The sequence below is a fragment of the Scleropages formosus genome, chromosome 6 (assembly GCF_900964775.1).
Source record: "Scleropages formosus chromosome 6, fSclFor1.1, whole genome shotgun sequence".
In the NCBI taxonomy this organism is placed as follows: domain Eukaryota; kingdom Metazoa; phylum Chordata; class Actinopteri; order Osteoglossiformes; family Osteoglossidae; genus Scleropages; species Scleropages formosus.
The window spans coordinates 12293421-12310564 of NC_041811.1; the positions used below are offsets into that span (position 1 = coordinate 12293421).

General features: G+C 38.9%; 1 protein-coding gene across 1 annotated transcript; it reads right to left on the reverse strand.

Moving 5' to 3' along the window:
- Positions 1-3828: 3828 nt before the first annotated feature.
- Positions 3829-15216, reverse strand: LOC108927185 (T-box transcription factor TBX5-like). The gene is made up of 7 exons (XM_029253055.1): positions 15122-15216; positions 14159-14278; positions 12391-12538; positions 10476-10628; positions 6388-6479; positions 4922-5157; positions 3829-4385 (listed from the first exon to the last, which is right to left on the reverse strand). The coding sequence occupies exons 1-7, from the start codon at positions 15211-15213 to the stop codon at positions 3829-3831; spliced, it is 1398 nt and encodes a 465-aa protein (XP_029108888.1). The 5' UTR covers positions 15214-15216.
- Between the last annotated feature and the right edge of the window lie 1928 nt (positions 15217-17144).

Below are 17144 nucleotides of genomic sequence, written 5' to 3' on the forward strand. Positions count from 1 at the left end.
CTGTGAGATTTTGCTTTACAGGCAGTCCCCGGATTATGAATGAATTCTGTTCCTCAGTCCGTCTTTGAGTCGGATGTTGACGTAAGTCGGAACGGATAGGTATGGTGGGTATCAATTGTCAGTTTGTCAGATGTTTGTCTTAGTATATAGTGTATCATGTACCTTTCTATGCATAAAAAACATTAAAGAAACACTTCCAGATACACTAAAACATCCTTAATATAACAATACAACAACAATAATAATAATACTACTAATAATACAATTTTATGATGTAGAGATGCCTGGAGAACCCTTGTTGGTGGCCTATGCCCCAGGAGGGGTGGAAGGCAATGATGATGAATGATGTAATGATAATAATGATAATATTAACAATAATAATAATAATAATAATAATAATAATAATAAATGTAACTCAGTATTTTTAAGAAAGAGAGACATGGAAAGAGATAATAATGAATATTACTACTGTCATGATGAACGGAGGACACGGAGGAGGCTGGACCCAAGTGCGAGATAGTTTATTCGGAATCAAAAGATTAGACGTGTTCTTGTGGTCAGGGACGGGCAAATGGTCAGTCGGTCAATCGGCGAACTGAACAAAGGCGAGGATCCGAAATTGTGGTCGAGGGACAAGGGAGGCTGACGTTATCAAAGAGATGTGGAACAGGACTGAGGAATGATCAGGGACAGGACTTGGAAGAGCAAAGCTAGGTAGGTTTGAGAATGCAGAGGGGATGGTTGTGTCGGGTGAGATTCTGCAACTGGGAAAAAATGTGTTTTATAGCCGAGTGCTCCAACTGAAGCTTCTGGTTGAGGTGCGTGCGTGGTTGTGACAACTATAGTATTTGTAATAGAGAGTGAGAGAGAGTGTGTATGAGTGCTTGTGCAAAACATTAAAAAAAACCTTTGCTTTTCCAATGTTAATTGGCGTTTCACCTTTCCCTTTATTATTTCCACTTTAGTTTCAGTCGTGATCGTTTTCCTTTTCTTGGATGCATCACCATTACTTGCATCACATTTACACTTTGGTTCCATGGTTAGGAGGGTAAAAACAAATTAAAAAGAAGTTAAAGCCAAATACAGTAACACACGAGACACTGTTCACAGTAACGTGGTGTGACTGAAAAGAACCAAGTCTTTGCCCTACCTTGGACTCACGTGCCCACGAGCCGATGGACCACTGTAGACGCACAACGTTTTGATGCGCGTCGCAAAGTAGCACCCGTTTGTTATTATGAGTCATTGTGTGTGACTCAAATTTTTTATATCGTAGGCTTCACGGGGGGGTGGATCGTAACTATGGCTTTTACCTAAGTTGGACATTTGTGACCCGGGGACTGCCTGTATTTTAATACATTTTCTTAGCCTTTGGAACATGATAATGATGGTAATGTAGAATGTTGAGGAAAATGTTTATTTCTCACATAAAGTGTTGCAGAACTGAATCCTAGATGGAGAAGTTGTACCCTTAAGGGAAGCTTCTTCAGAAAATATGTGAAGCTGCATAGCTGTCTAAAACCAGAGGTGCTTTGCTTGATAAAAATGGAACATTATGGAATATTGACAAGCTAATTAGTAGCCTTGAAAAGTCTGCAGAGGCTTTTGTTGTTAGTAGCTGTAAATAGATGTGTTTTGGCTGTTTGGCTGTGGCTTCACACAGTTGAACTTGAGGTCCTCTACATCTGATGTGGTCCTCACTAGGTGTCTACTCAGCTCCCCTTGTCTGAGTGCATCGTGTGATGCCATGGCTACTTCTCATATCCATCTGCCTGCAGTCTGACAGGATGCTCTAGCAGAAGGCACTGGACACTCGACGAAGGTCAGTGGGGCGCTTATCTTGGAGCAGCAAGATTAGATTAAAGGGCCACTTTGTGTGCAGCATTTATCATTACTATCATTTAGATGTGGAACAGATGCTCTTACTGGTCTATATGTCTAGATATTTGACCAGAGTGTTTCTGGTTATATGCTGCAACTACAGTGAGTAAGTGGTTGCATTTTTATGAAACTATAAAAGTATGAATCATCAGTCATTCTGACTTCCTACAGGATCAGCCATTTCTCATAAAATTTTCATTTTAAACCCAGAAAATATGATGTCCCCATCCCCACTTAATGGGTACTTTAATCATTATTAATCCAATATTTATTAATAATCCACATTCAAAAATGACCTAATGTTTCTTCACATTTATTTTCATTTATTATGTACATGTGTTTGTACAATCAAAAGTAATCTTTTTTCTTTTAGTTGGACTTACAAATACATTTACATTTATTGATTTAGCAGATGCTTTTCTCCAAAGCGATGTACATCTCAGCGAAAATACAATTTGTGCATTATATTAAGAAAAGGAAACATAGGTGCAGACATGTGATTCTTAAGTAAACCTAGTTTGTCACTTTCCACATGATGCACTGATGTTCATCGCTCGAGTAGGTGCATAAAACACAGGATAGATGAATCCTGATAACCTTCCTACAAATTTTTTTTTATAAGGTACACAATTTTTCAGCTTTGTACCACTTCTTTAAAAAAGTAAAACAAATACATTTAAAAAATTTTGATAAACCACGAAATATTGGTTTATCTCATGTATAAGCATATAGTATGTACAATATATAGTAGTTGTATATTGATTTACACTGTAAAAATAAATATGAATGCAGAGGTCACAGTGGTATTTACATTGTTCAAATTAGCATTTTCATCAATTAAACCTGTAGCTCTCTTGTTCATGCTGCATTCCTTAGTTGTAAAATATGTTTATAAAGAAACATAGTATTAGGGAAGACATGTAATATTATGTTGCTGCCAAAATGTTTTAGACCAGAAGTATAAAAAATTAGATTGGAAGTTAAACACATCATTTACTGTTTTTTGGCCCAAAAGTTTTACTATGGTCAATTCCTGTATCATGGCGCCTTATTTTCTTGTAATAGTTCTAAGGGAAACTTACACCAGTTAATTTTACATTTAGAAAAATTGTATTGTGCTGGTATAAAACATCTACACAGTATGTACCTTTTAATTTATTTGAGCTGCAATAGTACCACTAACAGGAAGATTGCAAACAGGTTTGTGTGTTGAAATGCAATAAGATATGACATAATGAGTTATACTGAGATATAATCGACATCAATGGCCACATTTAGGTAACCAGCATGGATTGTAACTCTAGATTCCTTTTCTCTTGTTAAGATTCTTTAAATCCTTTTGATTAATATATGTTTTGCATGATTTATCAGGACAGCAACATAAGATCATGAGAATGCACTACAATACACATTTCAATAGACTTTCAAATTTAAGAACATGAACTGAAACTGCAAATCCATAAATGGGAGCGCAATCTCACAGTCTAATCTGTACTGTATATGATATAATGACAATACAGGAAAATTATTTGTCCTCCATTTCCCCAAGGGTCTATATAAGGTCCCCATGACGCCCCTTTTCACTTGTACAAATAATGGGACTGTTTAGTGACCTTTTTTGAAGAACATGTCTGCTGCTTTCATGCTGAAGGATGGTTGTCCACATTTCCAAATGACAGTGGAATAATTGTTGAAAAAAGATGAAAATGGCCTTTCAATAAATTAAGTGGGTCATCGAAAAACAGATAGTGTTGCAAACTCAAATAACTCCAACTGCGCATCTGTTGAAGTGCTGCTAGAAAAGACATATCACTTAGATGCCATCATTCAGCACTGTGGAAGATTTTGTCATCGGTGTATTATAATTATTGTATTGTAATGTATATAATACAATAATTATGTATTAGAAAAATGTATAATATTTTTACTCCACTCTCCCTCGATTTACTAGCTATTCTCGCTCCAGTCGAATGTGATGCCCACACTGGACACCGTGTGGCGGTATTGGTGGGGAGAGGGGGTATGGGCCATGCCCTGGGAATACATGTACTCAGAGCCCTGGTGACTGGCTATGGGTGATCGGGTGTATTCACTGGGGCCACAGTGCTGAATTAGGGGCTGTTGGGGTGTTGGGCTCGGGAATGAGGTGTGAGTGTCTCCAGAAAAATGGGGCGGGATGTGTGTGCTCAGAGGGGAGCCTGGGCCAAAGTGAGTGGAAAGATGCTGGCAAGGTAGACCCCCCAGTGGTGGTGGGCAGCTGGCATAAGGTGATACTCCCCCCCAGGTTCCACAGTTGATGTCCTCCTGCATGTGAGTATGTTCAACCACCTGGGGGGTGCCGGCGTACCTGCACGCCTGCTGTTGGGTTGTCTCTGTCTGGTAAGGGATCCCACTGAAGCCAAGGGAGTATCCAGCTGGCCGAAAGTACTGGTCATCATCTGTTGGGGAAGCCTCCATGTAGGACTTCTTGTACAGGTGGTCTCCTGCGTGACAGTTTGCATCCGCTTTGGAGAGATAGAAGACGTTACATACATTTATTCATCTAGCAGATGCGTTTCTCCAAAGTGACGTACATCTCATAGAAAGCTTTAACATTAAAGATTGTTTATTGAGCTGATCTCTGTAGTATAAAGTTGAGGAAACAATTACTGCAATGATTTTCAAAAGGCATAAAATGAAGCATTTTGTCAGATCTACAGTGAGTCATTTCGATAATGTCTTATTGGACAAATTAGTTTCAAACTATCTCTTTATAGCCACTCTGTAAACTGTATGCCCGTCTCTTTCACATGTTTTTGTGTAGAATAGCGTAGAACCACTAACTGGAATTCCTCACTAGTCGCCATTTGACTCAAAAATTCTACACTACACTATGAAAGCAGAAAATGTGATTTCATTAATATTTTAGACCATTTTTCCACAACTGGCTGGTAAAACACTTGGCTCTTTCTAAGACCTTTTGTAAAAAAAAGTGTAAAAATTTAATTTCATTTACCTTAAAAAATGATCATAGCTTAAACTTATCAGAAAGGCCACTAACCTTTTCTCCTTGTACATTGGTAGTCTTGGAGGAACTCATGCTGGCGCTCATGGGTGACAGGGTACGAATGGGTCAGTAGCCTTGGCGGTGTGTTCTTAACCCTGTTCTGGCATGGGTACTGTGAATCAAGGCTGCTGACAGAGACTGCACCCCGCACCGCCACCCTGAAGGGGTTCGGACCAGGAAGTGGCCTCTGGCTCAGAGTGCTGCGTGGCACCAGTGGGTACTCCTTACTGCTGTGACACATGTTGGGGGTTGGGGGGGGTTCAGGCCTTCAGTCAAATTTACTAGCTTCACAGGTGTCCAGTATTGCTCCTAGACAGTGGTAGGATTACTTACAAATCTATTTTATGAAATTATTTCTATTTTCATAGAAAGCTGAATCTTAAATGGAGGAAAAATCACCTGCCGCTTTGAATGTGTGAATGCAAAGTAATAGGTGTTGTGTATTAAATAAACAAAGCATTGCTGTATTTTTGGTATAAAACCACACTCTGCTCTGTCCTCTTGAGGTAAACAATTATTAAACAATGGCTAGTGAGAGGGTGGCGCGGTGGCGCAGTGGCGCAGTGGGTTGGACCACTGTCCTGCTCTCCGGTGGGTCTGGGGTTCGAGTCCCACTTGGGGTGCCTTGTGACGGACTGGCGTCCCGTCCTGGGTGTGTCCCCTCCCCCTCTGGCCTTATGCCCTGTGTTGCCGGGTAGGCTCCGGTGACCCCGTATGGGACAAGCAGTTCTGAAACTGTGTGTGTGTGTAGCTAGTGAGATGGAGCAGGGGTCTAAAAATAGACTTCAACTTCTCTTGTTCCACAGCCTCTCTCTCCATTGCTAAATTCAGCTGGAGCTGTGAGTCATTATCACCACATAATCTATAAACCTTGGCTTCCAAGAAAGAACTTGAGCCAGACTAAGGCGCAAATTGTCAAAATAGAAAAAAAAATGAATTCATTCATAAACATTAGAGAGCATAGTGCACGAGAGGTAGAATCCTGAGTCTTGATTCATTTTCAGCTATGTGACTTAACCTCTGCTGGATGATTTCTCCTCACTTTCCATTCTAGCTGTGCTGTAATCACACAAATTGTTCCAAAATAGTTACTTTTAGTACACTCAAATCAGCTGTACATGCTTTCGGCAAGTTGAGGTGAGATAGCAGTTAAGTTGGAAATTGTACTTTTAGTGCAAGTTGGGTAGTAGTTTGTTGATCAGCTGAGCATACATCGAAGTATGTTTAGCCTTCCATTGGATGATCCTCCCAAGGTTAATTTTAACATTAAGACTGTAAATATGAGCCACATTTAAAGATGTTACATTATTCATGTGTTCATGATGTCTTTAGGCCCATTATGCAAGAATGGTGTTATTGAAACAGATTTTTTTTTGTTTTATTAAATTTTACATTGGCCTGACAGTGTTGGTTGCTGGTCTTTTGGGAAAACAGTAGGGACTTGTTTGGAACATTTCCACCTTTGCATTTTGGATATCCGGTGCAGCTCCATGTCATCGCTTCCTCGAAAGCCTTTGGCAAAGGGATTGTTTTCAATCTTCAGCTGGGTGATCTATGAAAACACACACAAAAAAAATCACATTTATTTTCACATCCCCAAAACTGCTTGTACCTTCTTGTTGTAGTCAATTAACCACTTTCTGTTCTAAATGGGAATTTTGTGGTTTTGGGATAATTGGAAAGCAGCTCGCACAGGGGGCGGGGGGCTATGCATTTTTGTACTTAACTAGAATTTTATAATACCTAAATTTGCTGTGTCCGTATTTTAGAAACACTACTTGTGGCTCTGGCAAAGGCAAATGGGAAAACTTTTTAAGGCTTCATATCCCATGATTCCTCACAGTACCAGTGTGTCTTTGTGTTGATGCTTGAAAGAATGCAGCCGTGAGAATGATTAATGCTGAACGAGAGCACTGGCAGGTCTCTGTGATGGGAGATGTGCCTCACACATTGAACCCCTCAGTTACTGCATTGAACTGGTGCCTCCTGCCCTTGTCCCACGTAGCGGTGATTCCTCACCAAAGGCCAGTGTAAACATCACCCTCTTTCAAAAGGCTAAGTAGGTGGGCTCTTGGAGGTGTTACACAAGCACAGATGAGCGCAGCTCAAAATGTGGCCTGTGTCCATGCACACATGTGTTCCTGTAATACTTGCACATTTACTCTGGTTTCTGCCACTGATTGTTAAACACTTCCAAATTAGAGCCATTCCCCATATATTTCCTCACCTTTCAGGTGGCCCTGTAATGTAATCTCAGAAAGCATTAGAATTAAGTCTTTAAAAAGGAATTCTCATTTTGCTGAATGCAGCAGTCACAATGATGGTGAAGACTGAATATCTCACGTCTTTATAATACTGGCCTCTGCTGTAAAATAAATTTGCAACTATTATTAAGTGTACAGTGCTGTTGTATTTAAAGAACTCTATGTAATTTTTTTTTCTCAATATGTATTAGTTGTCAATTTGTCATAAAATATATTATGTGTAGATCCTTATGGAAATGCCATAATTTCAAAGCAAACAAAGAGTTCAGTTATTTTGAAGACAGACTCTTCTGTTCTGGGTTTTAAACGGCTCAAGTCCAGTGGAGCGGAAGAGGGCGTAAGTGTCAAATCCTGTAAAACCGCTTCTCTGATGCGTGAATAAAAAATAATAATACATATGAAAATAGCTTGTGTGCGTATATGCAAGTATTATGCTTTGTACCTTCTCATGAAAATAAATAAGAACCAATGAGTGAAAGAGCTGCAGTATATATGGCTCCGTAGGCGATGTAGGTTCACTCGCAGCACGGCGGCTATGCGCTCTGTTCCACGGCGAGAAGAAAGCGGTGCTGAGATTTTATTAGAGCTTCACTGTCCGCTGTCAGACGTACAGAACCTTTCTCGATCTTTAATTTCTCTCCCCCGATGAGAAGAGAAGTGTCACCTCAGCCGAAGCTCTCTCCACTGTTACGTTATATTTAATATCGGGGACCGGTCGGTCCTTTCCACCCTGGTTTTGTATCTCACCATACAGTGGAAGAATATTATTAATAAGAATCATAACGTACGGTACGGGTCGGGTGCTGCTAAATTTAATAAAATAAAACGAAACAATATAAATATGGAGCACCACGAATTTTTCTGGAAACTGCAGCGCATGATCTGACATCTGTTTTCTTGAGGTCGGAACTGGTGTTGTCCCTGTTACATTACTTTTTACTGAGTAATTCAGTAGGGTTATTATACATTTTCTAACCATTCCGATTAGGAGGAATAACGGGGGCGCCTCTAGCACATTTGTTACAACTTCCCCTTTGCGCTCGAAGGGCTGAGGTTCGAATCCCGGCTTTTACTGGATAAGAACGGTATTTGCCCTGAATTCCTTCAGTAAAAATTAGTCAGCAGCATAAAATGGGTATTTCATACCCACTCAATAAATAAGGGTTATATAAACCTATATATAGCCATGATTATCCACAAGCTCTTCCGAAAGTGTACTGTCCGAAACCTACAGCGGGAAGCATATAATGAGTGTGAGGCGAATACACAGAAATTGTGTCACAATCAATCCCTCATTCCCGAGTTACACGCGCGGCCAATTTAGAGTGAATAATTCACGTGGAACACACATCTTTGGACTTTGAGGAAAGCCACCCGTACACGGGCAGAGAAACATATCAGCTCCATTACAGACACGACTTGAATACACAACACAGTAATTAACTGAAAACAATTTTCCTCAGTAATAATTTAAACACATTCAGCAGGACTACCGTCTGAATCTATGCGAAATGATTGAATGTCAAGTACTGTAACCTGCAGGCAGAGACTTACTGAAAAAGGCTATTTTGTACTAATTTACTATGGACTTGGGCAACAGTTACAGTTTTATCGTTATTACCGAGGGTGACTGATATTATTAGGAATATTAATCGTAGAGTGCTTGCATTTCTGTAAAGTAAAACGACATGATTCGCCAAAGAGCCGTTGGTTCTTTCCATTTTTAGGTTTTTCACGAAATCTTCGAGGTTTATTCCACCAGTACTGCTGTAAAATCCCGAGAAAAACTCAAAGGATTTCAAACACAAAATCTTCCTTTTTTTTAACATTAATGATTAAAAAAAGCAGTCTAAACGGATTGACTGTATGTGGCACTGAAAAATAATTTATATGAAGGATGTAGTCCCGTTTAAAAATATCAAATTGATTTTTTTTTAATTTAATTTAACGCAGGCTTCTGTAATTAAAATGTCTTAATAAAAACGTAGAGGAAACCGCAAAGAATATTAATTTCTGTTGTTGCAAATGTTTAATGACATGGATTTGTAGATAATGAATTAATGTAAAGAAGACTACATATCGGGGTTCCTCATGCGTCAATATTGTTAATAATGTTTTTTACACTGTAACGCCGGAGTTTCACCTGTTCAAAGCTACTTTACTTGGTTGAAATCTTTTTGACATTTAAAAGGTATTACAGGATGTTTACAGTGCACCACACGGGGTTTTCCATGGCGAAGCTGTAATAATGTAATGTTTTAATGTAAGAAAAGTAGGTGAACTCATCTTATTACGATTTATTTACAAACTGTGACCTCACTAGTTAAACTTATAAGCCCTGTAAAATAAGTGTGTATTGTAAGCAGCTTAATATTAGAAGTCGCTTAGCGCCTGGAAAATAATTACAGGTAGATGTAATAAAATTTAATTAGGTTGCAAACATTTTGTCTTTTTATTTTACTCACTAGTTTTACTTGGTAGTGAAATGATTTTTGTTATTGGTTGTTATCAGTTCATGTCACACGTTGACAAATCAGGTCAAGCAACCTTCTAAAGTCTGAAAGATGCTGTTTCAAAGTTTTGCGGGCTGCTCTCAGCCTGTGCATTTCATGTGATATCAGCTCTTTGGGGATGCAGTTTCAGTCAGCATCCTTCAGCTCTCCACTGACACTCACGGCAATAGATGGGTTAGTGTGAGTTCGTATCAGCGCGAACCATTCCTCCAACTGGCTGTGCTGGCCACTCACAGCATCAATGGATGAGTGCAAGTTTGAGTGATGGGTGAAACTTTGTTCACTGCGTGTCTGTCAGCTGTTGCAAACAGTAGTAAAATTACTTACAGAGATAAAGCTGAAGTGTTTGAAAGCTTTCTGAGCATCATCTCATTAATGGGTAGATATGGAGTATACAAGCAGTGGAATATACACTAGTATCTTACACGTGCCCGTTTGAAGCCCAGCATTTTAGCCTCTGTCATTGATGATTTTTAACCTGATAAACTCAGAGGGACCAAGTTTCGTGCTGTCACATTTTTTAAAGCTAATGATATCCCAGAATAATACTTTGGTTTAAAAGCAACATTAATAAAACTGGAGCATTAATTAATTAATGTTGTGATTTTAATGACAGTAGCTGTTACCTCAAGGATAACACATTTGTTTTCAGTGACAGAGCAGTTTGACTTTAGGAACTAAGATAAAGATGATCTTATTTAATCTTCTATTTTGTTATTATTAAAACCTCATGACTTTAAAATGGCAAGAAAGTCATATACTTGGTCTTACCTTGTGGTTTTGATATGATGTGACGGCAATGAAAGCTGTTTCTGGAAACACATGCGTACAGAAGGCTGTGTTTTTGGACCCAAATCCATTGTTTTCATCTGCTTTCACGATGTGGATTCTCGGTTGGTACTTGTGCATGGAGTTCAATATAATCTGAAAGAGAAGTAGGTACCATTCTTAGAGGTGTCTAGAGGTGGATTCTGAGAAGACACAGGATTTAGCGGTATAATACGTGACATATCAAACACCAGCTATCAAACAGATGGAAAATTCAGCTAAGGTAAAAGGGTGGGTCAGAGCAGTATTCCTTCATGTAGTCCTCACAGTACTTAGCCTACATGTTCTGCTGCTACAGTTACTACAGGCAGCAGTGAAAATGTTTCATCATCCAGAAATAATATTTCAGCATTAATATGACCCTTTGTATTTCTCAAACCATGTATATATAAAAAGGACATGTGACTTTGCTATAGGGACTTGCACTACAGGGTCTGTTTAATTCTGTTGTATGCTATCAAAAAAGGATTATGTTCTAGCAAAAAAAAAAAAAAAAACTTAATGAAAAAACTTAAAGGGGGAGTTTTTTTTTTCATTTTTAATCTCATCCATTTCTTCCTTTACACAGTAAAAAACATCATTTCAACCTGCCTTCTGTACATTTCTTCCTTGTTCCACATTAGCCTGTTTTTGCCATCTGCTGAGTGTTTTGATGACTAGAGGGCCAGGCCATCTTTCTGCAGAGGTCTTGGAAAAGTTGCTGTGGCATGCCAGGCAATGCATCCTTGTTCTCTGCAAATTACATTTGTTGCTCCGAAAAGCTTGAGGGTGCTGCTCCCTTTTATATTAAATATTTTTTTCTGTGTTGTAGGACTAATCTAACTGTAGTCTGTAAGTTATAGTGAAAAAACCACCAATCGATCACACGTGACTTTCTTCTGTATCTATCAATTTAAATTTCTGACTCTAGTGTCTAGAGTTTTAAACAGTTTAAAATTAATTTTAAGTATTTCTCCTCTTGCTTAGCTATTAACCTGTTAATCTTGTCTGCAATTTAATGCAGGTCTTGTGTTCCGTGTGACTAAAACACCTGTACCTGGTTATTACTGAAAGAGGCAAAACTACTGAATTGGATCCCATTACTTGAGCAAAACTTAAGGCTTAATTCTGAAAGTAATTAGCTGTGTTTTCCTTCATTTTTCATATTTCTGTACATTCATATATGCTGTATCCTTTCTGTTATCACCTTGCTTAGAAACAAGGTCAAGTTGTAAGTTAAAAAAGCTTTTTCACTTCATTAAACATGGACATGCTACAGATTATTTCACCCTGTTAATGCTACATTCTTGAATGAAAAACTAAATCTAAAACGTAAGTCTCATTCCCTCTATGTGCCAGTGTCCTCCTGCCAGCTGAGGCTAGGCAATACGGCAAAGATTACTTGCCTTCACATGTAGCAGTTGGTTGAGCCAAGAAGTGGTACTGAATGAGTCAGGACCTGTCACTTAAAGTACCTTGACCAACCACTGTGATATGTTGGCTTTAGCCAGTACAGGGTGTTGATAGGCCCCAAATGAAGCCAAGTGGTGCTTCCAGACTAAAAGTAAGACCAATTGTTCACATAACTTTGTTGATAATTTCAAGAACTCTACTAATGGATGGATACAGGTTAATATTATCCCTCAAGAGAAGTGTACATACCACTGGATAGGAAGACCAACTGAGATGTAGCTGAAATGTAGATAGAAGTTTGTAGGTACATTAAAATGACCGTGGTCATTGCTTAGTTCTCTGCTCTACTCTGAACCAAAAAGCTGTATAGGAATGTGTCTGTACGAACATCACCTCGAAGCAACCAGGGAATGCTGAACACAGGAAACAAAGATGAAAGGTGTAAGGGATGTCATTTCAAACTTACGTGTCCAAAAGGATCCAGGTGGTTGTTGGTCAGTTTGAGCTTCTGGAAGGAGACAAGCTGCCTCATCCAATGGGTTCCAGTTGCCGGTGAGTCTGGGTGGACATACAGTCTGCCAGGCATGGCAGGCTCTGCTTTTCCCGTCACAGACCTGAGCAAAGCACATGGGAAGACTCTCTGAGCACACCGGACTGAACAGGTGTGACGTGGTCACACGCTCCCCAGCCACATGGCCAGTTTGTTCTGCTGCCTTCCACTTCACCATGTTCCTGCTGACTTGTAATGAAATGGGCCCCATCAGGACAGCACAGTCCACAAGTTTGAATGTCGTGAATGTGCCTATTAGGACAATTCATATTATTTTTATCTTTTAAGCAAAAATTTCAGTGATCCTTCAGATTTCTATTTAAAGAACTGGTAATCGAGTCAGTCTGTGAAGTGTCTTGTGGTTCAGTCTTACAATACAATCAGTTCAAGAATGAGAGCTATGACTCGCCTGTTCTGCTCGTGTCTCGCATTGCCTTCTTTTAATATGGGCCATTATCTAATACCTGACACGAAGGTTTCTAAAGAAAATTCTGTAGTACTTTATTTTTAGTATTATTAGGATGCTTATTATTGTAGATGTGCTATTATGTTACATTTGCTGTTTTCATGTATCTTCTCGGAAAGGTAAATGAGATAAGAGGCCTACTTTCTCATTTTCATTCTTTGCAGATGTTCACTGCTGGTCAAAATGCCTGGTAATAATTGTGATCACTTTATTTTTTAGAAAATGCAGAACAAATAAAAATGTTTATAGATTTATTACATTTAAAGCTCCTTTAGGGGAAAAGCTTTTCAGCATAGTACACAAATATATGTCCTTACAGCTGAGGAATTTCATAAAGCGGTTATGTGCACAACTGTACAACGTCAGATTCCAAATAATACTGAACTCCTACTAAATGCTATGAAGGGATTGTAGGCTTTCCAGATATGCAGAAAGAAATATTGTTATGCATAAAGCATTTTTTCTCCCAAAATCACGGAACTTCTGAGGAGGCTTAAGTTTCCATTCCAGTCCAGTGGACTGAAGATCGTGGTCTTTGTGGGTCACGACCCAGAATCCTGTTTTTTTCTTAATAAATTTTAATAAATAGTAGTCTTTCTTTGTTTAAAAACATGATTATTTATGAAAATTGTCTTCGTTTAGTCGAGAAATAAAAAATGAGGAATATCGTTTGACGTTTTGCTGAAAACAAATAATGAATGTTGTTTTACTGAAAAGAAAAAAATCGTCCCCTGCATATGTAATATTACAGGCAGGAAAAATAAGACCTCTGTTGTACGACGTTCAATACTTGAATTTTTTCATTTAATTATAAAATCAGGTATCAAATGGAAAACGTACTTCGGTTAATCCTATTTCTTGTGTATATCCATTGTCAACAACCAGACCGCTTGTCCCGAGCCTTACCTGGCAATACACAAACACACACATACATATGGAGGTGGTCCCCGATTTACGATGGTTCGACTTGCGATTTCTTCCACTTTACGATGGTGAGCTGGCAATAGACATTCAGTAGAAACCGTACTTAAAATTTTGAATTCTGATTTTTTTCCCGGGCAGGCGATACGCGGAGCGATGCTGGAGTTGTTAAATGCTTTCCTGTTCCTTTTAGGGTGCCATGCGCTGTCAGTGCTGGGATTTAAATTATAAAGTTAGTTGCAGTTATACTCCGCTCAGGTATATGTACATAATAATGGCTGTAGGTTCGTAACCCACCATTTATTGTCAGCGAACTTGTAGCGGTGGTCGTCCGCGGGTACGGCGTCCATCAGAAGAATGTACCGTGTTTTGGGGTTCAGTCCAGAAACCTTCACCTTGTAGCTCGGAAACATCCTCCTGTGGACACAGAACGCACACTGACTGACATGGGGAAGCTCACCCTCATCATCACACTTCACCATCACACGCCAACACATTTTATTCCATAATAGGTAGTAAAAATACAGTATTTCTCTGGAGACTGGAAGTGAAAAGGTAAATCCACGGTGTTTATGATAAAAGATGTCTCTGAAAACAGTCAAAACGGAGGAATCCGTGCCAGGACGCAGGACAAAATAACATGATATTATTATTATTATTATTATTATTATTATTATTATTATTATTGTTGTTGTTATTATTAACAGCGTTAATAATAATATTTTCGTGCTGCCATTAATGAATCTATACTCTCACAATAAGTTTTAGTTTTGTTTATGCATGGAATTTCCCATTATGGAAAGCTAACATGAGAAATTGGGAAGCTTGACCCATCATTTAACTTTGTTTCAATTGTCGGTCTAAAGGTTAGTGAAACATAAATAAAATGAATACAACGTATGTCACACTCTAAATGGTGACTTCACCACCATGTAACACTCGCCTTTTTCAAATGATATCTTGGGTTCTGAATCAGAGTGTTTTCATAATCGCAAAAATCATGTCCTCTCGTGCCAAACTGCTGTTATCACAGGAAACACACATCTAAGGGCCCCGTCGCTAAGATCGCGCGCTCGGCACTCGCTCGATCGCTCGGACGGCCGTGTCCCGCGCAGGGTTCGCGCAGAGCGCTGTAGTGTAAAGGCCTTCAAATAAAACTGTCGTGCATCACTGTGTTCGGCAAAACACTTTTTCTTCTCTTCAAATCCGACTCAGTGACAGTGAGACCGATTTATGCGCCTCAATGAAAAATCACGTTACCTGCCAGCTTTGGTGATGATCATTTCAGTCCCAACTTCGTGAAACTTCATCCATAGGTCTCTTTCGTGTAAAACGATCTTTATACCCTCCATCCCCTGCTAAAATCAAGAGTTATTAACACTGATTGCGCAGAAAGAATGTCATCCAGAAGCAGGCACTCTTTCTGCTCGTTCCTGTGACGCAGACCCTCGTATTAAATAACTCTGCCTGTCCCGTGTCTGCACCCAAATCTCTGCTTCTGTAGATGCGATGCACGCCTTGTGTTTTTCTCGGAGATGTACGTCGCTTTGGAGGAAAGCGTCTGCTAAATGGATGACCGTTAAGTGTAAATGTAAAAAAAACATAGTCGCTATCATGCAAGACAAAAAATTGGCAATTAAACTCTGCGGTCCATGTGATGTACTGAAGTGTCAGAGTGCCCCATGTGCATATTAAATGACAGATTTGCTCTAGTTTTATTTGTGTTTCATATGCGATTTTTAGAGGTTAGCTTAATATTCTTTATTGGGAAATAATTGTACTTTGCATTGACAGCTCATGGATGACTTGTGAGGCGGATGCAAAGAGCAGTTTCACACTCTTTCACATTGTCACAATCCTTCACTCTACACTCTCTAAGACTGAGTCTCTTGAACTCGTTCTTACCATCACCACACACTTAGTCTCTAAAATTTACTTCATTATATTGTTTAGTATGTGTGATAAGACATAAAACAAACTATTTATTTATGCTTATTTCCTTAATGTCATACCGACTCTATATTCATGCTTCGGCCTGCTTCAGTGATACAAAACACAGTTACATTATTTGACCACAGACCGTTTCAGTGTTATGCTGTATTTTAAATTGATGCAAACATTTAAATATTTGAACAAACAGATGCAGAATTAGTCTGGGACTAGACACTTCGGAGTTAATTTTTCTTTGCTCAACCTGTATGTCTATCAACATGTGAAGAGACGTGTGAGCGCACACACACGTAAACACACACTTTTTTACAATAATAAGCACAAACAGAGTTCCCACCTGTTGGATGCAGGAGGCCTGCTCAGAAGGAGATTTGTATAAAGTTTGTCTCTGACTCTCCTGTCTCCTTTCATCATTTAATTTCTTTGAATCCAAATCTGTGGGGGTGTTTAGGAGACCAAAAGCATGTTGTGTGTCCGCCATGTCAGCAATATATGTATATACACAGCCAAGGGTCCCGCTGAGGGATATAAGTGCAAAAAAGGATTAAAAACAAATACAAGTGGCTTAAGTTTGTCCACTGAGCACACTCAACTGCATGGGCTTTTGAAGTATTACCTTTATGAAAGTCAGTGATGAGTAAAGTTGAGATCCTATATGCTTGAATTAATATTTGTAGTACCTTCTTACACTAGTGTTATATTTTAACCAAACTGAGATAAAAACCTAGCTATACGACAGCCTGTAACACCAAAAGCTTTACTATCTTATTCCTCTGAATTTACATTTTTTTTAATATTCTAAATTTGCAAGAAGTCAAAATTAAACTATTTTATTCAAATTTTTAATTTGTCATCATCATAAATCTCAGCGAGTTTTCTCGACTTGTAGTCATTTTTTTTAATTAAAAAAAAATCAGATGCTACTGTTCGTCAGAATTATTTCCTTTCTTGATTACTGAGCTGCTCATCATTATTGATCATTACGATATTTACAACACGATTTAAAGAACACACCGCAGAATGAGAACTGTCTTACCACAGAATCATGGTGAAATAACGCGGCACCTAAACAGCTTCTGCTACTCTTTTGTTAGGAACGTGATTTTTGTTTAATAGTGTCCTGCTGGATAAACCGACTCTTAACCACTATTTTCCAGGCTTCTGCGCAATAGTGTGTGTGAGTGTATAATTCTTTGATTCAGTTTTTCCGAATGTTTTTCGATGCGCAAGTTGTTCTGAATGTGAACATTTTTTAAGAAAATCTAATTAAGAAACTTGTGGTAAAACGCTAAGTAAGAGATTCGATTATGTGTACATTTTAATGGAGTCAGAT